Source organism: Neofelis nebulosa, chromosome 10 (assembly GCF_028018385.1).
Source record: "Neofelis nebulosa isolate mNeoNeb1 chromosome 10, mNeoNeb1.pri, whole genome shotgun sequence".
Lineage (NCBI taxonomy): Eukaryota > Metazoa > Chordata > Mammalia > Carnivora > Felidae > Neofelis > Neofelis nebulosa.
Genome location: NC_080791.1, coordinates 80,074,977 through 80,098,614, shown reverse-complemented (window position 1 = coordinate 80,098,614; position 23,638 = coordinate 80,074,977). Strand labels below are relative to the sequence as shown.

The 23,638-nt window shown below is 35.7% G+C and overlaps 1 protein-coding gene across 4 annotated transcripts in view; it reads right to left on the bottom strand.

Moving 5' to 3' along the window:
• The window catches only part of LUZP2 (leucine zipper protein 2), a 502,146-nt gene that overhangs the window by 13,279 nt on the left and 465,229 nt on the right, over positions 1-23,638 (bottom strand). For 3 of the 4 annotated variants that reach the window (XM_058688487.1, XM_058688483.1, XM_058688486.1), the window contains exon 10: positions 17,977-18,069. The exons of the other annotated variant lie outside the window; for it this stretch is intronic. In XM_058688487.1, the coding sequence (XP_058544470.1) occupies positions 17,977-18,069 (93 nt within the window). The remainder of the gene's footprint in view (positions 1-17,976; positions 18,070-23,638) is intronic. 4 annotated transcript variants of the gene reach the window in all.

Genomic DNA, 23,638 nt, shown 5'->3' with positions numbered 1-23,638 from the left:
AGCACAACAGTAAAGTTTGAGAGGCCAAAACAGACAATTTTGTTGTGCTTTAGCATTTTTGTTGATTTCAAAATAACATATAACACACGTCTATCTGTCCGTCTGTTTGCCTTTCTATCTCTGAAACTATTCCTCTCTTTATCTTTTCTTCCTCCCTGACTCCTGACCTCCCTCCCTTCTTCTTTCCTTCCCTCCCTGTCTTTTTCTCCCTCTTTTTTTCCCCTCTCCTTGTTCCTCTCCCTCTCATTTTTTTTCTTTCTTCTTTTTCTTCTTTCTTGGAGGACATGGCTGATCTGTCACTTTGCAATGAGTTATGACCATCTATAGAAGAACCATTTATCTATGTACAGTTTGCCTATGGGAGAATATATATGTTCATTAAAAAAAATGATTTTAAGATGGAAAAGTGCCTAGAACCTTAAGCTTTTCCTTCCCTATCAATTTGAATCTCAAATTCTCTTGAACTAAAGGGAAAAGCTCAGACATCATTTTCCCTCATGCATGTGATTAAGAAATGTAATTTTACTTGTGGAAGAATGGATAGAGATATAACTAGCTTTGGTGAATAATTGATTAATTATACAAAGTAACTGTTCGCTGCCTTAAGAGACCAAAAAGGTTTAAATACTAATCTTGAGAACTGCATAAAATTGAGCAATCAAAGGCTAGCACAGGCCTTCAAAACATTCCATCTTAGTTAGGTAAAATTTAATCTGATTAGCAAGATACCTATATCCAGAAACTCAAGTGATAAAATATGAAGACTGATGAGCAAATGATGCACAAATTCAGCTGCTTCAATATGCAGCTCACCTATTATCCAGGAGACCTAGGGAAGAGCACAGCTGGGTCTGTAAATTATGAAATGGGATAAGCCATGAATACATCTTTATTAAAGTGATTACACTTATCTCTCACATACACATATACACTGACACCACCAGAGTAACCAGGTTGTTTCTGTGCTTTTGAGCAATGGACAGCTAGCTATCTGACAACATGTTGTATCATGGCCAACAAGCAGGCTAAGTGATAACAAAACTATGCAGCTGAGACAATCCCAGCTAATTATTTATCACCATACGTGGGAAATAATCACACAACACACAATCACAACATGGTGGAAAGACTGTAATTCTGGGATATCCTAATAATGATTAGGACTTTCATTTTAATGTGGAGATACCAGACTTTGGAGCCAGGTGTAAATGAATTTTGAGTCCCAACTCCATATCCCACATCTACGATAATGGGGGCAAGTTAATGAACATTGAGTTCCCTGGACTTTGGTATTTTACAAAAGAATAAAGTCAAACGCCAATAATAAACATTGGCATTGTCAGCTTCAAAGTTTGACATTAGAACAAATAAAGCAACAAACAAACACACACCTGTATTTCAACAATGTTTCAGAGAAGCAAGGCTATTTTAATACTAAATATATAAAGGATCTAGAATCAAAAGAAATTATTCTTGAGAGGCAGACAGAAAGAGAAAGATGGAGAGGTAGAGAGATGGAGAGAGATTGACTGATTCATGGAAAACACACTAATATTTTGTTACTTGACTCTACTCAATGTCAATTTTCTACATCTTCGTAGTGTTGAAAACTTCATCACAGGCTAACACTTGCCAGTGGAATGACATTTGAAAAATACCAATTTAACCTTAATTTTTCTTCATTTGTAAATTGTGGATAATAATGCAAACACTCAAAATTGGCATCATTGCAAAATAAGATAAGGCAGGGAACTCAGCTTAGGTGAATGGAATGACAAGTTAGCCCATCCTAGGTCTGAATTCCTTTAGCCTTTATAAGTTGTATGGATTCGGAAAAGTTACTTCATCTTCTTGAGGTCGATACCTTATCTGTAAGGTTAGCAAAGTAATACCTACCTGAGAGGGTTGTTGGAAGAGTTAGATTACATATTTTAAAAATGTATTTATTTATTTTGAGAGAGAGAGAGAGAGAGATTAATAGCAGGGGAGGGGCAGAGAGATACGGAGAGAGAAAATTCCAAGCAAGCTCCGCTCTGCACACTGCCAGTGCAGAGCCTAATGGGGGGCTCGAACCCATGGCTCGTGAGATCATGAACTGAGCCAAAACCAAGAGTCAGACGCTTAACCAACTGAGCCACCCAGGTGCCCTGGGAAGAGTTAGAGTAAATTAAAAATATATAATGGTTCCTAATGGAGTATCTTGCACATATTAGGTGCTCAATTAGTTTTGTTTCTATGCTTTCTTTCTCACCCTCAGCTTCCTCTTCCTTCGATCAAAATGTATCTCCTTTGCCAATAAATATTTGGATCCTATGAGAATAGGAACACGGATATTCAGTCACTTTATTTTACCACGTTGGTATCAACACACTTACCCAGGTCATTAGACAATCTTGATATTGCCAAAGGATTTGTTGCCGTTCCGAACCTCTCCCCACTAGTCTGTGGTTCTTCCTGTCTCATCCTTTTCTATTTATGATTTAACAAGGCAAGAAAAAAATCTTATTAACCAGACACTCAGTCTTCCTAAACAGGCTTAACCTTGGAGGATGCTTTCATCCTTCGTGTGTGTGTATGTGTGTGTGTGTGTGTGTGTGTGTGCGCGTTTCTCCTCCTCAATACGGAATCATCACAATCTAATTAATTTAACTCAGGGATTTAGTTGCCTCAAAATGTCTTCATTATGATACAGGCACATTTTTGGCTTCAATGCAAATATCCCATTTAGAAATTATGAAAATAAAGTCATATTTAGGATGACCTTTTTAAAAGGGTGCTGTTAAGAGTTTAGCTAAATATCCATAATATTGCTGCCTTAGAGTCCATTTTGTGTGGAGAGGGGTCTGCTGGGACTTGGAACTGACACTAGCCCTGACCAGGAGTGCTATCCTAGGTAACAGCCAGCAAAGTCACAAGAAGTGTAAATTCCTGATATAACCTCCCCAGTGCCCTGGAGATAAGCATATGTCTCTCCTAGCTCCTTTCCATTTTGTGCTTCTCCTCCTCCTTCCTCAGAATTTACCAAGAGTCCTACTCTTTTTGGTTTGTGTTGACCAATCAGGTCTAACTCAGGACCCCCAAAGCACTCTACCTACCAATCCTAAAAAACAAAAACAAAAACAAACAAAAAAAACCACGTACCTCAGTTTCTGCTACTCCCTCTCTGCTGGTATCCTGCCTTGACCTCCCCATTGCCCCAGTGACCAATGCATTGTACCTCCTCCAAAACCTGTGACTAATGAAGTTCTCTATTTCACTTTCCCTTGCCTTGTGATCTTTCTCGAATCTTGGCTCACCACCATCTGAAACCCCAGGGCTCTTCTTAACAAATGTTAGTTTAATAAAAATCACAAGGAGGTCTATGACTGAATTAACAATCATTGGAAAGCCTATGGAAGGAAAATGGCTTCTTTTGCATTTTGCTTATTTTAAATTACACTCTATTCTTTCTCTCAGAAATAAGGAATAATATTTAAGAATTATAGCAGATGAAATGATTTATCATAAATTAATTTAAAATCTTTGAGCTTGCATCTCTGATCCCGCTGATCACTATAACTTTGTTATTGGTATTAAACACTTGGTTCTACTTCATAAGAGAGATTAGCTATATCTCTTGTGATCTTTCTCTAAAACATTAAAAGAACTCAAAATAATTAATGCAAATGTATCACTGGGCAACCTGAAATTCTACTAACAAAAAATATCTCTGGCAGGTACAGAAGTCCAGTTGATTCTTCTGGGACAGGCTGGAGGCTAAAAAGAATGCTTTTTGAAATATTATAAAGGAGAAAAAAATGGAATTAAATACCAAGGTACTTAAAAATATGAATGCATTTTGGCTAAATTCTTCTGTGATGCCACCTTTCTGTATGAAAATATTTGTTATATTTTAGCACTGTATTTAGTACTCCATATGAAAAAATTAAACTTTTTGAAACCAAAGCCCTAATTTCGTAACTTTAGAAGTTTTGGAGAAATAATAATATGCATCTGCTAGGATGAGTATTTTGCTTAGTCCTGAAGGAAATACCAATATTTTTATAGTTACTGTCCTCAAATTGCTTATTATGTAATGCAAAATGAGAACTTTGTACAAATAATCAGGATGCAGATGGACTGTGACACAGGATAAAATAGGTGTATAAACCAAGCATTATGGCAACCAAGAAGAGAAAGCCATTCTGTGCCTTCAGGGAAGATAAGATGAGTCAAGAAAGTATTGACCAGATTAAGCTTTATGTGTACATCACTGTCTGGTCAATATCCTTATAATAAATTAGTATGTTTATTGGGTATTTTTATTTATCAGATTAGTAAATTAACCATTGTTATTATGGTTTCTATACAATTTCTGATAAGAACTCATACTTAAGTCCACATTTTGCATACTTTAAATTGATGTTAAAGTAGGGAAAACATGCAGACTTATATTTAATGTGCAAAGCAGAAAAATTTTCTGAAGATAAAATTATTTGCCATTCTGCATTATCTCGAGGTGTGTCTATTCTTTCTTGAAGGAACCGCAGTAGCAATATAAAGAAGGCCTTATATAAAGCCAACTTCTTCAGATGCCCAGAATGACAATGGTGTGTAGTCTCCAAGCCCAGTTACAGCAGGGCATGACTTGCTTAGAAAGTGTTGTTAGCCAAGCATCTGCCAACAACTCATCAGGACCATCAAATACTGCACAATGGATATTGGTTATAATGGTAAACTAGGATTTCTTAAATCTGTCAGAATTGTGTTAGCATGAAAAAGTTGGTATCATCTTTCCATTCACAGCTCTAGGATTGATTTTCTGCATATTTTCCTCCTCTCATTTCCCTAGACAATACTTTTCTGTTAAATAAACTCCCTTTGTTTAGGGACTTGCAGGCAGGTGTAATAGAAATAAATAGAGCTGGTGCTTTCAGTGCTAAAGAGAAGCCATTGTGCTTTTCATTTCCTCAGCATATTAAGAAAAATTAAATGTTTGCTATGTATAGGAGTCAGAAATATTGTGAAACACATTTACATTAGCACTAAGTCTTAATTCCTAAGTGAAAATTAAAAGTGAGTGTTCAATGTCTTTCATTCTTGATATGCTTTAACAATATGAGATGCACTTGCAAACTTCAGGTGAATGGGATGGAACAGGTACATCCTTTGCTTTCTCCAAGTGTCTCCAATATTACCATTTAAACAAAATAATTTAAACCTCACCAAACTGATAGACCAATATTCTGCTAAGGCATTAGTGGTCTAGTTCAAGTTTTCTAAGGCTACTTAAAAAAAAAAAAAGGCCAAGGAATCCAGAGGTCATTTTCCTAGATGACCTTTTCTGGTTTGCATAGGGCAGGAAATGGAAAGAAACCACAGAGATATATGAGAAGATGCATGGTCTTGGGGTGCCCTGGTTGAGCATCCATCTCTTGATTTTGGCTCAGGTCATGATTCCAGGGTCATGGGATCAATCCCCGTGTTGGGCTCTGCACTGGGCTTGGAACCTGCTTAAGATTCTCTTTCTCTCCCTCTGCCCCTCTCCCCTGCTCATGCTCTCTCTATCTCTAAAGAAAAAAAATAAATTTAAATAAATTTAAAAATTAAAAAAAAAAGAAAATGCATCATCTGTAATTCCTAGTTTGGGACCTTGACCATGGAAATATGGAGACCTTGAATATTAAAATTGCAGAAGAACTTTTTTAGAATGAATAAGGACATTGTGAAATTACTGAATACTGTGCATTTAATTTGATATCATATATAATTATCATGACAAACCTGCAAAAAATCAACATCCAAGTTTCTCAAAATGTTTATCAGGAAATATTGAAAGAAGAAAATCTAGGTAGGTTTATTAAAACATTACACATTCCTAGGCTGTGCCCCATATCTACTGATTAATAGTCTATGGGAGTAGGGCTTTACAAGCAGTTTTACCAGTTGACCTGGTGATTCAGACATGCAAAAGTCTGAAAAACACTGATCCACATTATATAAATAAGGGATCTGAATTATAAAACCATTTGCCAAAGTGACATGTGAGGAAATAGCAAAGTTGGTGTTCAAATCTAGGTTTTATGTAATTTTAAGTCTTTCTCTACTATATTGCTTAGTCTCAGGTGTACCAAGAGCAGTCAAAATGCATCTTTTTTGCTATTTATTTACTAAGAGATTGCATGCACTCCCATCAGCTCTCAGTGAGATTGCTGATGATCATAGAATCCTAGAATTCAAAGAGATACTCACATTCTTTTCCTCCACATTCGTGCTTCAATTCCCAAATATATCCCGGAATAGTTGTTTTTCTTTACTCAATCATATAATATACTATGTCTTCCTGTAGCTAATTCTGTATTCGTATACTTTTTATTAAGAGTTCACTTTTACATTTGACTGAAATATTCTCCTTCTTATAGCTGTTTTTACCAGCAACATCTAGTTCTGCTCTGGAGTAAATAAGACCACTCCTTATGTCACATAGTTTTTGCGGTTGCTTTCGTCATCTCTTTTCTATCTAAAGAAATTAATTAAAACATACAACTCAAAAATATTTATTGAGGTTTTAAGTGAATGGTATAGCTTTGAATAAAGGAATGGAAAGTGATAATTACTGAGAACCTGCTATGTGTCCTTGATAAACCAGGTGTTAAGTTTGGCTGTCTCACTGGAACCTTTAACAAGTTATATAAGACAGGCAACATTTATCTCTCTTTGTCAAAGGAGGAAAATGAGCCTCAAGGAGTTAAATAATCATGGTTACACATCAGGTACCTGTTTGAAACAGAAATGAAACCAATCAACATTACATACTGAATTTCCTCTGGAGGTTTGTCCCTTAAGCTTTATAGTAGACACACTCCATTTGTCACTGTTGAACTTAGCAGTGTCTTTCTAGAATAGAACATGTTGTATCAGTCTACACTGATAAGCAAAATCAGGTAGGAGATTTATCTCCCTTATTCTGGGTATGGCATCATAATTACTTGAAATCAACATTATAACTTCATGTGGCTGTTTTGCAAATGTCATCACAGTTTGAGTCAGAGCTCACAGTCACTTGAAACTCTTTAATTTGTTACAAGATAAATATACAAAAATTAATTCCATTTCTAAATGCTAGCAATTAAGAATCTGGATGAAATTAAGAAAACAACCCCATCCACAATAACATCAAAAGGAATTTAAAAATTAGGAATAAAGAAAACAAAAGAAGGGCAAGATTTGTACACTGAAAATCTGCAAAATATTCCTGAAGGAAATTTTAAAAGATGTAAGTAGATGGAGAGATAACTAATGTCGATAGGCTGAAAGAATCAATATTGTAAAATTACAATTGTCCCCAAATTTATCTATAGGCTCAATGCAAATTCTGTCAAAATCCCAACAGGCTTTTTTATTATAACTGAAAAGCTGAACCTAATATTAACAAGGAAATGGAAGGTATTGAAAATAGTCGAAGCAATCTTGAAAATAAACAATAAAGGGGACTTGAACTTCGCAATTCCAAACTTACCATAAAGCTACAGTAATCAAATCAGTATGGTACAGGCTTAAGGACATACATATAGATTAATGAAACAACTGAAAGTTAAGAAATAAATTCAGATTTGTAGTCAATTATTTTTGACAAACGTGCCAAAGCAATTTAATAGGGAAAGTATATTCATTACAATAAATTGTTGTGAAGACTGGCTTAACTAGGTATCAACATACAAATAATGAAAATAGATTCTTATTTCACATCATGCAGAAAAATTAACTCAAAATGGATCATGGATTTAAATGAAAGATAAAACTAAAAAAAAATTTAATAAGAAATTGTAGAAAAATCTTTATATTCTTGGCTTTGGTAAATATTTTTTAGATAAATCATAATCATGATGAAGAAAAGAAAGAGATAAGCTGGACTTTACTGAAATTAAAAACTTCTGTGTTTTAAAATACACTATTCAACAGGTGTTTGGGTAGCTCAGTCATTTGAGCATCTGACTCTTGATTTCAGCTTCAGGTCATGATCCCAGGATAGTGGGACTGAGCCCTACCTTGAGCAGTAGGGAACCTATCACACTTCCGGACTTCAAGTTATATTACAAAGGTGTACTGATTAAGACAGTATGGTACTGGCACAAAAAGAGACACACAGATCAGCTGAACAGAACAGAAAATCCAGAAATGGACCCACAACTATATGGTCAACCAATCGTCGACAAAGCAAGAAAGCATATCCAATAAAAAAAAAAAAAAGTCTCTTCAACAAATGGTGTTGGGAAAACTGGACAACAACATGAAAAAGAATGAAAGTGGGCCACTTTCTTACACTATATGCAAAAATAAATTCAAAATGAATGAAATGCCTAAATGTGAGACAGGACACCATGAAAATCCTAGAACACAGGCAATAATCTTTTTGACATCAGCTGAAGAAATTTCTTCTTTTTAAAAAAAAAAATTTAAGCTGATTTATTTATTTCTGGGAGAGAGACAGAGAGAGTGAGCTGGGAAGGGCAGAGAGAGAGAGAGAGAGAGAGAGAGAATCCCAAGCAGGCTCCTGTCAGTGTGAAGCCTGATGTGGGGCTCGAACTCATGAAGTGTGAGATCATGAGCTCATGACCCAGGCCGAAACCAAGAGTCAGAAGCTTAACCAACTGAGGCACCCAGGCACCCCTGTAGCAACTTCCTAGTAGACATGTCTCTAGAGGCAAGGGAAACAAAACAAAAATGAATTACTGGGACTTCATCAAGATAAAAAGCTTCTACACAACATAGGAAACAATCAACAAAGGTAAAAGACAACCTTTAAAATGGGAGAAGACATTTGCAGATGACATATCTGATAAAGGATTAGTATCCAAAATCTATTAGGAGCTTATCAAACTCAGGGCACCTGGGTGGCTCAGTTGGTTAAGTGTCTGACTTCGGCTCAGGTGATGATGTCATGGTTCCTGAGTTCAAGTCCTGCATGGGGCTCTGTACTGACAGTGTGGAGACTGCTTAGGAGCTTAGAGCTCCTGCTCTCAGCTTAGAGCTCTCTCTCTCTCTCTCCATCTCTCTCTACCCCTCTCCCCTGTCTCAAAATAAATACACTTAAAAAAAAATAAAAAAGAACTTATCAAAGTCAACATCTAAAAAACAAATAATCCAGTTAAGAAATGGGCAGAAGACATGAATAGACATTTTTCCATGTCTATGCCAGAAGGCATCCAGATGGCTAACACACATGAAAAAAGGCTCAACATCACTCATCATCAGGGAAATACAAATCTAAACTACAGTTAGCTATTACCTCAACAGCTGTCAAAATGGCTAAAATTAACACAGGAAACAACAGATGTTGGCAAGGATGCAGAGAAAGGGAAATCCTCTTACATGGTTGGTGGGAATGCAAACTAGTGCAGCCACTCTGGAAAACAATATGAAGGTTCCTCAAAAAATTAAAAATAGAACTGCCCTATGATCCACCAACTGTACTATTAGGTATTTACCCAAAGGATACAAAAATAATGATTTGAAGGGACACATGCACCCCGATGTTCAGAGCAGCATTATCAACAATAGGAAAATTATGGAAGGAGCCCAAATGTCCATTGACAGATGACTAGATAAAGAAGACGTGGTATGTATATATGCATACAATGCAAAGGAAAACTACTGAGTGATGAAAAAGAATGTAATCTTGCTATTTGCAACAACGTGGATGGAACTGGAGAGTATTATACTAAGTGAAATAAGTAAGTCAGAGAAAGACAAATACAATATGATTTAATTTATATGTGGAATTTAAGAAACAAAGCAGATGAATATGGAGGAGAAAAAAGAGGCAAACCAGAAAGCAGACTCTTAATACAGAGAACAAACTGAGGGTTACTGGAGAGGAGGTGGGTAGGGGGATGGGTTAAATGGGTGATAGGTAGTAAGGAGGGTATCTGTTGTGATGAGCACTGGGTGTGTATGTAAGTGATGAATCACTAAATTCTATACCAGAAATTAATATTACACTGTGTGTTAACTAACTGGAATTTAAATAAAAAACTTGAAAAAAAATGGGAAAAAAAGAAAATAATGAAAACAATCTCTTGTATAACAGCATCTAAAACAAAAAATGATTAGGAAGAAATTTAACCAAGGATGTGACTGAGTTATACACTAAAATGATAAGACACTAATGAAAGAAATTGAAGAAGGCACCAATCAATGGACAGATTCTCTGTTTTCTTGGATTAGAAGAATAAATATTGCTAATAATATTTCCATGCTATGTACAGCTATCTATAGATTCACTGTAATTTCCTTTATGATTCCAATGTCTGTTTTTGCAGAAAAAGGAAAAACCATCCTAAAATTCAAATGAACCCACAAAAGATCTCAAATAGCCAAAGCTATCTTGAGAAACAAGAACGAGGGTGACGATATCACACTTGCTGATTTCAAAGTATATTATGATAATAAAACTGGGCCCTTATTTCACACCACTCACAAAAATTAACTTGAAATAGATTAAAGATTTAAATGTAAGCCCTGACTAGAAAACTCCTAGAAGAAAACAGGGAAAAACTCTGACATTTGTGTCGGCAACAATTTCATGGATATGACATCAAAAGCACAAGCAACAAAAGCAAAAATTAACAGGTGGGACAACATCAAACTTAAAAGCTTCTGCACAGCAAAATAACAAACAAATGAAGAGGCAGCCTATGGAGTGGGAAGAAACATTTTTAAACCAGTTACCTAATAAGTGGTTAATATCCAATATATATAAGGAACTCACAGAAGTCAATAGTAAAAAATAAATAATTTTGATAGAAATAGGCCTATCCATTATTATAGATGGAGACCTCAACCCTCTCTATCACTAATTGATAGATCATGCAGGCAGATAACCTGTAAGAATATAGTTGATCTGAACAACATCATAAATCAACTGGACCTAACTGACAATTATAGAATTTTTCATCAAACAGGAGAAATACACATTCTTCTCAAGGTCACATGGAATAGTTACCAATGTAGACTCTATTGTGGGCCATAAAACACACCTGAACAAATGCAAACTATGCCATCAGATTGTAATGGAATTAAGCAGCAAGTCAATTACAGAAATACAGCTGGTTGCTATATGGAACTCTATTTACTATTGCTCAATTATTCTGTAAATCTAAAACCGTACTAAAAAAAAGTCTATTAATTACTTTCTAAAAGATACCATTAAGAAAATGAAAAGTTAAGAGGTGCCTGGGTAGCTCAGTTGCTTAAGCGTCTCACTCTTGATTTTGGCTCAGGTCAAGCCTCTGAGACCAAGTCGTGCTTCAGACTTTATTCTGATAACCTGGAACCTGCTTAGGATTCTCTCTCTCCCTCTCTCTCTCTCTCTGCTCCTCCCCTGCTTGCATGCATTCATTCTCTCTCTCTCTGTTAAAATAAATAAATAAAAGAAAATGAAGAGATACAAAACATACTGAGAGAAATATTTTTAAGTCATATATCTGGCAAAGGATTATATCCAGAATACATAAGGAATCTTACCACTCAACATTAAGAAGAGAAACAGCACAACCAAAATATGGGGAAAAATTTTGAGTAGATATTTCACCAAAGAAAATATATGAGTTGCTAATAAGTATATGAAAATGTGCTCAATATTATTAACCATTAGGGAATTAACAATTAAATCTATAATGAAATTTGACTTCACACTCACTAGAATTTGCCTCCTAAGCAAAAATTCAGATAATAACATATAGTGACAAAGATGTGGAGTAAATGGAACTCTATACATTACTGATTAGGTTGTAAATGCAAACATTTTGCATTTACAGTGCACACACTTTGGAAATTCATTTGTTTCTTAAAAATTCAAGAAAAAACTATATTCCATTCCATTTCTAGGTATCTACTTAAAAGAAATTAAAACATATGTCCACACAACGCTATTTATGCGAATATTTGTAGCATCACTATTCATAATGGCCAAAAAGTAGAAAAATCCAAAAGGTATCAACTGGTGAATGGATAAAGAAAATGCAGTATAATTGTACAATGGATCTTATTCAGCAATAAAAAGAAACAAACCACTGATAGGTATTAAAACATGTATGAGCCCCAAAATCATTACACTATGTGAAGGAAGTGCATGCAAAATACTACATATTATATGATGAACTTATATATGATTTACAAAAAGACAAACCTATACAGATAAGAACTAGGTTAGTGTCTGTCTGGGCTGAGGTTGAGAACAGATTAACTGTACAAAAGGCATGGGGATCTTAGTAGAGAGATGGAAATGTTCTAATACTGGACTGTGTTAATGGCTGTACAACTCAATAAATTTCATGAATAATTGAAATACACACTTAAAAATGTGTGACTGTATGGTATGCAAATTATACCTCAATAAAGTTGTTTCTTAAAAACGATCATAATTTGTAATAAATAAATTAGCTGTAATGTACATGTTTAATCATTTTAGTTTTTAAAAAAATTTTTTTTAATCTTTATTTATTTTTGAGACAGAGAGAGACAGAGCATGAATGAGGGAGGGTCAGAGAGAGAGGGAGACACAGAATCCGAAACAGCCTCCAGGTTCTGAGCTGTCAGCACAGAGCCCGTTGAGGGACTCGAACTCACGGACTGCGAGATCATGACCTGAGCTGAAGTCGGACACTTAACTGACTAAACTACCCAGGCATCTTATTCATTTTAGTTTTTTTTTTTTTTTTTTTTTTTAACATTTTTTATTTATTTTTGGGACAGAGAGAGACAGAGCATGAACGGGGGAGGGGCAGAGAGAGAGGGAGACACAGAATCGGAAACAGGCTCCAGGCTCCGAGCCATCAGCCCAGAGCCTGACGCGGGGCTCGAACTCACGGACCGCGAGATCGTGACCTGGCTGAAGTCGGACGCTCAACCGACTGCGCCACCCAGGCGCCCCTCATTTTAGTTTTTAAGAGAACATGAGCCTTATCTGTTTACAAGTAAATGGACAAAAATTAACTTAAACTTTCCCCCCTGTACTTTATCTGAGAACAACAATGTAATTGTCCTCATTAATTAGCATCAAAATTGGGGTCCGTATTAGACATTTATCTTTATTTCTGCATCTTCACTTAATCACAAAGTCGTATGGATTTCTCATTTTGATATTCTGTTGACTTCTTTTTCTTAACTATTTCTGTCACTGGCTTCATTGAGGTCCCTATTTTATCATACTTTCATTATTTTTAAAATGTCCTTATTTGGTAGTCTCTAGATTTTTGAATTTCATAGAGTAGAACACAAATTAAAAAAAAAAGATATGGGGATAAAACTGCCAACCATTAATTTTGCCAAATAAGGCCACTAAAATGAAATTTTACCTTAAAAACTACCATCCACTTTATTTTATTTTATAAATCTTAAGTTACACTGACTAATCTTTGATTAAAGACAACTCCCATAAGATGCAGATGCCAGTTATTTCAAAATATATCCAAAATATGCAGGATATAAGTATGAGAAAGTAACTGCATTAGTATTCTTCAGAGGAAGAAACAGGATATACACATCCGTATATAAGGGGATTTATTATGGGGCTTGGCTCATGCGATTATGAAGGCTGAGATACACCATGATAATGCCCTCTGCAGGCTGGAGAATCAGGAAAACCGGTGGTATATCAATCCAACTCTCAAGTACGCGGGGAGCTGAGGATGTAACTTCCACTGGGGAAGTCAGGGGGATGCTGCTGGTCTAAGTCCCAGAGTTGCAAGGGCCAAGATCCAAGAGCTTTGAGGTCGGGGGCGAGCAGCAGAAGACGCATGTGCCAACTCAAGAAAGAAATAATTCACACTTCTTTCATCATTTTGTTCTATGTGGGCCCTCAAGGGATTAGAGAATTCCTGCCCAATCCTCTTTACTTCATCTACTGATTCAATGCTAATCTCTTCCGGGAACATCCTGTCAGACATCCCCAGAAATAATGTTTTACCAGCTCTCTGGGCATGTTGACACATAAAATTAACCATCACAAATTTACCCCTTGTTAATTTGTGACCCATATGCATCACTTTTATACCATACTTAATTGCCAAATAAAGACAATAAGGAGGCCATAATTCTGCCTAATATAACTATCTTACAACAGAAAATACAGTTAACCCCTTTCCCAGAAATGGATACATTTATTTTGTTTTTACTCTATGAAATTATGTTTGGATACCTCATTTGGGCATTAAATTAAAGCAGCCCACATTAAAGCTGAGTCTCCAGCTTTGTTAGAGTCAAGTTGAAGTTATTTTCATATTGCAGTATTAAAATGGAAGCAAACACATTTCATGATATTCAACACAAATAAGAATATTCTTGGTGTTTTTAGACAAGCTGAGTAACAATACTTTTCATAGATCCAAAGGTCCCCGTACTTTCTTTCTGTAAGGTTGAAGAAGTCTCTTAGCATTGGGGAATCCCTGCAAGGGAACTACAGAGCTCTCCATGCGTAAGATTAATCATACTCTGGTTACTGTTGCTTGGGTGATGACGGTCCACTAAATTTCTCATGGAGACCTTAGCAACAGATGAAATCACACATCAGTTTCCTGCTCAGTTCCACAGTCCTACATCAGTACATGGTTACTGATAAATGAAGGGTTTGCGGATGGATCTCTCCTACCCACTCTCAAAAGTCACACCACAGTCTTTCATCATTTAAATTAGAGAGCCTTACTTAAGCATTGCCCTTTTTAGAAGGTAAATATAACAGAGCAGGAGAAGCAGAAAATCCATTATTAAACAACATACTAAAGGGATTATGTGTTATCTAAGCCAAGGTTTTGCACATTATAGCTCATAGGCCATCTGCCTCAGAATCACCTGGATTGGGAAGAGGGTTGCCAGATCCATGTAAACAAAACAAAACAAAACAAAACAAAGCAAAACGAAACAAAACAAATACAGGTTACATTTAGTCCTATTCATTTAAAATTTCCTGAAGAATTTGTCAGAATCTTAATTTTTAAAAGCTCTCCACATGATGTTTATGATCACTTACATGTGAAATACATTGATACTAAAACTGGATTGCACATTAGAGTCACTGGAGTAATTGAAAAAATAAATATAACTCATGTCTATACCCCACATACCAAGATGTTGAATTAATTTTCCGGATGTCAATTCCAGGCATCAGTATTTTAAAGAACTCTTGAGGTGATACTATTGTGAGGGCAGCTAAGAACTGTAGGTGTAAAATTTGAAAATTGATGTTCACAGCAGTGCCACTAATTCCTACTGCTTACATCTGGTGTATTTTACTCATCTACATTACTCACACAGCCTTTAAAGGTAAGTGAGTCTACAGCCTGTGAATATTGAACACTCTGTGCACTACAAAGTGTAACTTCTTGGAAGTAGAAGCTCCAAGACTAAAATCTAGACTGAGGCCAGGTTAGAGACAGACCATTCATCTTGGTGCAGGTGGACGCAGATTTTTGAAGGGACTCAGATTGGGACCTGCAAACAGGTAGTAGCGGCTTATGAGACTTTTGAAGGGAAAGGAATTGCCAGTGACAAAAAAAAAAAAAAAAAAAAAAAAACCAAAAAGGACAATAAAACTAGGAAAGTGAAACAAACAAACAAAAAACAACAAAAAACAATTTATAACTTTGGGTAGGTCTCACTCTTGATAAGAAAAGTAGACCAGAATGTTGTTTTGGGGAGCCTTGGCACAATACGCAGAACTTTTCAGCTTTGTCTCCAGTGGGAACATTTTGCTTGTTTGTTTGGTAGGCTTAACGAAGCCCTGTTCTTTGTCCTTGTAGATACTTTGGCCACCTCATTACAAGAATGGTTTGCTCAAGGCACACATATGTCAGTACAGAGGCAGGAATAAGGCAACTGAATTCCTCCTAATATAAGAGCTCAAAGCAGTACCTTGAAGGATCAAGCCTGAGCATTACTCATAAGTGTTCTGCTTCCAAGATTCTTTTCCTTCTTTTTAAAAAAATTCATATATATCATTAAGATATAACCCAGTATTTTTTTTATTTTTAACATTTATTTTTATTTATTTTCTACAGACAGAGAGAGACAGAGCACAAGCAGGAGCAGGCTCCAGGCTCTGAGTTGTCAGCACAGAGCCTGACGTGGGGCTCGAACCCATGAACCATGAGATCATGACCTAAGCTGAAGTCAAACACTCAACCGACTGAGCTGCTCAGGCATCCCAAGATATAACCCAGTTTTAAGTGTACAGTCTAATGATTTGGTATATGCCTATGTGGCAAAATTATTTTTTTGGTAGTTTTAAGAAAATACATCAAGAAATAAAAACACACTCCTATGTGTTAGGACCATTAATCCTATGGTCTCATAACTTAATTGGACACAGATATCTAAAAACCTGAACTACAACCTTAATTCAAACCAAACTCCTTAGAGCATGGGAATCCAGGATCTCTCACATTTAAGTCCCAAATTATCCTTTTAGGCATAGATCCCACCACTGTCTGCACTCTATTCTCTAGTAATTTTATTCCGATGGTTTCTTGTTTCTGCACGTTTGCTCACACTGTTAGAGACCTGTCTTCATCAAAAGGTTCCTTCCAGCCAAAAGCCTCCCTACCTTCTTCTTCCTTTGGAAGAATTTCATTTTTACTTCTCATTAGTTTTATTATGTTCTAAATTGGTACATGTTTAAATATGAGAGTTGAAGGCAAAATTGTTGAGAAACTCATCTTTCTAAATTCACATTAGCGGCCAATAGAAGAAAAAGAGATAGACTTGGTTAACTTATGTGTCTCTTCTGCTTTATTTCCTTTCAGTAGCCGGATCTCTTTTCAATCATGAATAGTTTCAGCAATACTTTTCATTCTGTCACCTAGATTAAAGCCTAACTTTGAATCTACTCAACACAATTGTCATTTGCTGTTTCTCAAATCCAGGCATTATAGGTCTGTAAGTGTGCCAAAGTCCCAGAATTAAAATTTCATTACATTATTATGAGTAAAAAAAACACCCATAGCACAAAATTACATATTCGCTATTATCATCTGAAGGTTAAGAATCTATTTTCTTGGGGCCCTTGGGTGGCTCAGTTGGTTAAGCATCTGACCCTTGATTTCGGCTTATGTCATGATCTCAGAGTAAATGAGATTGAGCCCCACCTCGTGCTCCATGCTGAGCATGGAGCCTGAGATTCTCTCTCTCTCTCTCTCTCTCTTTCTCTTTCCATCTGCTCTTCTCCCCCACTCATGCTTTCTCTCTCTCTCTCTCTCTTTCTCTCTCTCTCTCTCTCTCTCTCTATATATATATATATATATATATATATCACTCTGTGATATATATAGAGTAAATAAATAAGCTTTAAAAAAAAGGAATCTCTCTTCCTTCAATGTAATGTCTTTGTAATGCTGGGTTCATTTGTTTTACAGGCAGAATACTATTGAATCACATCCTCGGGTTTTTTGTTTGTTTGTTTTAAAGATTTTAACAGCTTTTTGTCATGTGGTCATGGGAATGGGCATGTTCTGGAGCCTGTGGTCACCCCCTTAGTTCCCCTTACTTCCCCTTACTTACATAGTACTCCTGAGAGTCTATTACATTTCCTAATAGAATACCTACACTTCACTGACATCCAAAGGACATCTGCTTTTTCACATTTTAAAGTACAATGTTTAGGGGTGCCTGGGTGGCTCAGTCAGTTAAGCGTCTGACTTTGGCTCAGGTCATGATCTTGCAGTTTGTGAGTTCGAGCCTCGCATTGGGCTCTGTGCTGACAGCTCAGAGCCTGGAGCCTGCTTCGGATTTTGTGTCTCCGTGTCTCTCTGCCCCTCCCCCACTTGTGCTCTGTCTCTCTATATCAAAAATAAATAAAATGTAAAAAAAAATTAAAAATAATAAAAAAGTACAACATTTAGTAGATATTACATAGAAATAGAAAGCTTCATGGTGGCATGAACTAGAACTGTTAAATGTCTATTTCATGTTGAATACATGAAAACCACTTTAACTTATTCTTACACTTAGAGGATTGCACTCAGTAGTGTTCAGATTTTCTTCCTTTGTTGTCTCAATTTGAGAGCTCTCATTGCTTCCAGTAAAGGTTTGTTGAGGCTAGAGAAAAGGAGAGAGAGAAGTAGGTTCAACAAATAGATCCATGTGACTATTATAAAATATGATAAAATGGCAACACCACACTCAAGGGAAAAGAATACAATGGAAATCTGTATATATCTCAGACCTTAAACATTGTAAGCAAATAAAATAAGTTCAATTTTGTATTAGTGAGGTCCAATGGTATGATTTTCCCACTGGAAATATTTATTTCTTGAATATTAAGTTTTTATTTTAAGGTTAATAGTTCCACAAAAAGCAGGAATCCTCTCTTTTCTTATATTTTAACTCCAAGTATATCTGAGAAGTATAAGTACACACATCATATTCTCAATAAGAAAGAAAATGCTCCATAACAGCTCACTGTATAGAGCATTGCATTTACATCAATGCTTTACTAATTAATTAAGCACTGCTTCATATCTCTGGAAACCTTAAATATGATTTTAAAATTCATCTCTTTAGGAACACTAAAATTTTTTTAAAGCCAGTTTTTCAGGCTCTGTCCAGGGAAGGGTATTCATAATTAATATATGTAAATATCCCTATAGGTTGGTCTGAGATTTTTCCACTGAAAGTGCATTTCTTGGGCAAAGCTGATTTGAATATGCTGTTAGGCTCATCAATCTACGAGGGTACTATTGTAGGATAGACAAAAACTAAACTCAGTGAATGCTAACTGGCTTGGATCTGAAACTGTGATCTCAGTGGATCACAGAGGAAAAAGAAAAGAGGGTTCTAACCTTTGGGGACCCAGGAAGATAAAGACAAAGATATGGTCTGATCAAAGTGCCCAAGAACCCACTCAGATTTTCTCTTTGCTACTCTCTGCACAACACTGCCATGGTTTTCCATAGGCAGTTTCATTCCTTAGCAGGGGAACTTTCTTACAAAAGTAATACTTTAATAATACAAAAATGTTTAATAAAACTAGTAGAATTTGTATTTTGTATTTTAAAATACAAAAAATATTTAATAAAACTAGTAGAATATCAAACAAAAAAAATCAAAACTAGTAGTGCATTAGAGAAACAACAGAAAATAAAGCACCTTCGTTGACTAAAATAGTCCCTATATTAAGTTACCCAAATGCTGGGCTTTACATGTAATGGTAAAAACAAGCAAACAAACAAACAACAGATAAATAAAGTAAGTAAATGAAATTCTTATTTCTTTATACTTAAAGGAATTGAATTTCATTGTAAGAGATCCAGAAGACAGCAAGTATTTCCCCTCTCTTAGTCCACCTTTCTCTCCTCTTCTTCCTTATTTAAGACCCCTATCTTCTGATCTCCCCTCTATACCTTACTTAAGATAAGAAACTTAAACAGGTAAACAAAATGTCTTTGAATAAGCCAGTACTCTGTGTTAGATGTTTTTGGTGGATAGAAAGATGAAAAGGTATTGTTTCTGTCTTCACAGAATTTACACAAAGATTAATAAAAGAGGGCACAAGCCCTGAGTGATTAAGGGAAGAATGAAGGAGAACATTCCAGGTGAAGGGAACGGTACAAGCAAAGATATGTAGGAAGAAGACCCACCTGTTGCTCTGTTGCTTTATAGGGTAGCAGTAGAGTGAGCACAAGAAAAATGCCACAAGTAGCAAGGAAATTCCAAAATTGAGCAGCAAAGTATGTATTTCAGTTTAGTAGCCAAATGAAAGTTCATTTGATATTTTAAAGCAAGCATATAAAATGGCCAGAGCTCTGTGAGCATGGTGCAGCAGCAGCATAAAGGCAAAAATGGAAGAGAACATAGGGTGTGGAAACCAAGAAAGAAACGATAGATATCGATCAAGTAGATGGTAACAGATGCCAAACTGAAGTGCTCTGGCTATCAAAAAGAGATTGCTCTTTGTCGAGAGCAATGATTAGAACCTACAGAATTGAAAAATTCTACAGAAATAGAGAAACGTGGTGAAAAAGTAGGTTTGTAGCAAGGAGGGTTTAAAGCACTTGTGACCCTTAAATAGATAGGTGCTATTCAGTAACAATGTTAAAAATGTTAACATGAATCAAAAGAGCCATTTAATCTAGCTAAAACCTACTGGACTTTTTGTAACCTACAGATTACAGACAGTTTGAAGAAATAGGTTAAAAAGTACAGGGGGAATAAATAAATACGAATAGCGAAGGAGAGTCTCCTCTGGCTTTCGCAGCAAAAACCACAACTGCAAAAAGATAGAGTAAATCCCACTAACAGGCAAGGAGAAATTTTAGCATATTTTGTTTCTGTTGAACAATCAAATCATTGAATGAACAGTCCCAACATACCTTTGAAAATTTATTTACTGCATAACAGCATTAAAGGAAATTGAAGTATAAAACTCATCCATCATCCTAGCAATAACTACTTTTACTTCTCAATGTTGCCTTCCAGTCTTTGTCCATATCCACACGAGTATTTTATATAGTCATGATTATAGTGCCCATGACATATTTAATTCTGTTTTTACACAGATGATATATATGCTTTATCTCCTAAACATAAATATAAGGATATAACTCTCCTTTACATGTCTAAATAATGTTTCATATAATGAACTTGTAAACATGTATATTACAGTTAAGGATATTGGTGGTTCTGGATTTTAGGTTATAATATTGTGATAATATCAATCTTCTTGGTACCAGTCTGCAAGACAGCTCATATCATATTAGTCATTGGTTTAAACATCTGTCTCTCTTCGTAGGTTGGGAACCCATGAAGGGAAGATATCATGCTTTATTCATTATTGCATCCTTTGAAGCTAGTACACATTTTGCACTCATTAAGTTCTGTTGTTCTTTTCATTATTAATTTAAGATACATTTCTTAGGACAAAAAATAAAATAAGAATTAAAGATCGGTACTAAATCAAGAGGAATAGAGATATTTATGCTTAGAGAAATCTTTCCAAAATGTGACAATCTTAATTACTTCTTGCAGCATGAGTGAACATTCATTGTGCATCCATTCTGTGACAGTGGTGTATTTGGAACTGAGATCAAACATTAAAACCGTAGTTCTTGATCTCAAAGAGCTACCATTAGCTCCTCATTAACTGTTCATCATGTCTTCTACCTTCCTAATAGCTCCTGATTTCATTCTGGGGGGTTACCTTTCATGGGATGGTGTTTCCAAGGAATTATTTTATATATCAAGTTCCCTGATCTATCAAGATGTTGGCACATGACCCAAGTGAGGTCATGAAATCTCCATTCTTAGAATTTAATATTGATTACATTAAGAGGAGGCTATAAATGGTTATAATGGTTACATTCTTTCCAATAGGGTGCTTTGCCCAAGTTGTTTCTACAATAAGACCCATTTTATGGTTCATACTCCCAGTCTTCTGAAGCAGCTTTTGTTTCTGCCCATCCCCAGATATGTTACCTCTGTCATTTCCTTGGTATTAGGAGCTCCTGAGATTCTACCAATAAAGCCCCTTTATTTAATTTGGTAAGGGTCAGTGCTGGCTGCATGTAATCACAGAGGCCTGGATGAAACAGGAGTCAAATCAATAAAATAAAATTGACAGCATAACATAAGGGTTTAGGTAGAGGTTTTGCATGGAAACTAACAGGATGGAAAGCTAACCCAGCTAGAGAAGCTCAGAAGAATAATACCAGGCCCACCAATGATGGAGATTACATTTTAGGGTAGATGTTCAATATCCTCTTAAAAATATAAATATGTAGTGTATTAATAAATTATAATGTTTAATATTTTCTCATGGAAGTACTGTACATTTGTGAAAATGCTCCCAGATTTTGGTGGTAAGGCTGAGACAAGGAATATATCCAAAATAAAAGGTTTTATCTATCTATCAATCATCTATCTGTGTTTGTGGGCTTTTGCTAGTTTGGATAGATGATAGAAAGGTCTTCATTAATTATTAAAGTCACAAAAAGTTGAGGGAAAGGAATGACAGTGAAACTTTTCTCTTCCATATGTTTGCCAGGGATACCCTTGTTTCCACATATTAATAAATCAGGCTATCATGGGGCGCCTGGGTGGCTCAGTTGGTTAAGCATCCAACTTCAGCTCAGGTCATGATCTTAGAGCTCATGAGTTCAAGCCCTGCATCGAGATCTCTGCTGTCAGTGCAGAGCCAGCTTTGGGCCCTCTCCCTCCCTCTCTCTCTACCCCTCCCCTGCTTGCATGCACTCTCTTTCTCTCTCTCAAAAATAAAAAAAAAATATTTAAAAAATTAAAAATACATAAAAAAATTGGGGTGTCTGGTTTGGCCACTTCTTTATCAATACTAAAGTTATCTCAATTTTGCTACAGGGAAAGACTTGTTTAATTAATATACTGTGTATATTAATTACTTTTAACAACTGGAGGAAATGATACATTGCTTCAACAGTGTGAGTAACAAAGTATAAAAAGTTAAATGCTTTAAATACAAAAATGTAGTATTTAATTGATGAACTGCTTACATTTAAACATAATAACACGCATTCCTTAAAATAGGCTTTTGATGTCAGTGAGATGCTCCTGGTGGAAAGAAGCCTTGTTGAGTCTCATGAATTAATACAGAATGGGAACTGACTTTCGGGGAAGATAATGTGTTTTTGGAGTTAAAAAATGAGGACTCAGATTCTGGACTAGCACACAAATAAATTGAGGACTTGGAAAACTTATATAATATTGAAGGGTCTCTGTACTCCATTGCCTTGCTAAATTAAGTCAAGAACACCTAAAGTGAAGTATGTTTTTCCTTTTGGTTGTTGTCATTTTTTTTTTTTTACTTTGTATTTTTAGAGCAATTTTAGGTTCACAACAAAATTGAGAGGTACAGAGATATTTTCACATAGTCCCTGTCACACACATGTGGAGCCCTCCCCATTATCAACATCACATGCCAGAGTGATACAAATGTTATGAAAGATAAACCTGCAGCACATCATAATCATCTAGTGTCCATAGTTTTCATTAGGGTTCACCCTTTAGTTTGGACTAATGTATAATAACATATATCCCTCATTACATTATCAGAGTACTTTTCATGGATCTAAAAATTCTCTGTGTTCTGCCTATTCATCCCTACCTTCCTCAACCCTGGAAACCACTGTCCTTTTAATATTTTCCATAGTTTTGCCTTTTCCAGAATGTCCTATAGTTGAAATCATACACTACGTATCTATTTCAGATTGGCTTCTTTCATTTAGTAATATGCATTTATGTTTCCTCCATGTCTTTTCATGGCTTAATAGCTCATTTATTTTTGGTGTGGATTCATATTCCATTGCCTGGATTTACCACAGTCTAGGACCAGATGACTTCAGTGGTGATTTCTAGCAAAAACTTAATGAATAATTAATACAGATCCTACTCAAACTCTTGCTAAAAACAGAAAAGTGAATGCTTGCAAACTCATTTCATGAGGCCAACATCACCCTAATACCAAAGTCAGACAAATACGCTGCAAGAAAAAGAAAGTTGCAGGCCAATATCCCTGATAAACGTAGATGCAAAAATTCTCAACAAAATATTACAAATCAAATTCAAAACTACATTAAAAAGATCCTATACCATCATCAAGTGGGATTTATTCTATTGATGAAGGATGCTTCAATATCTG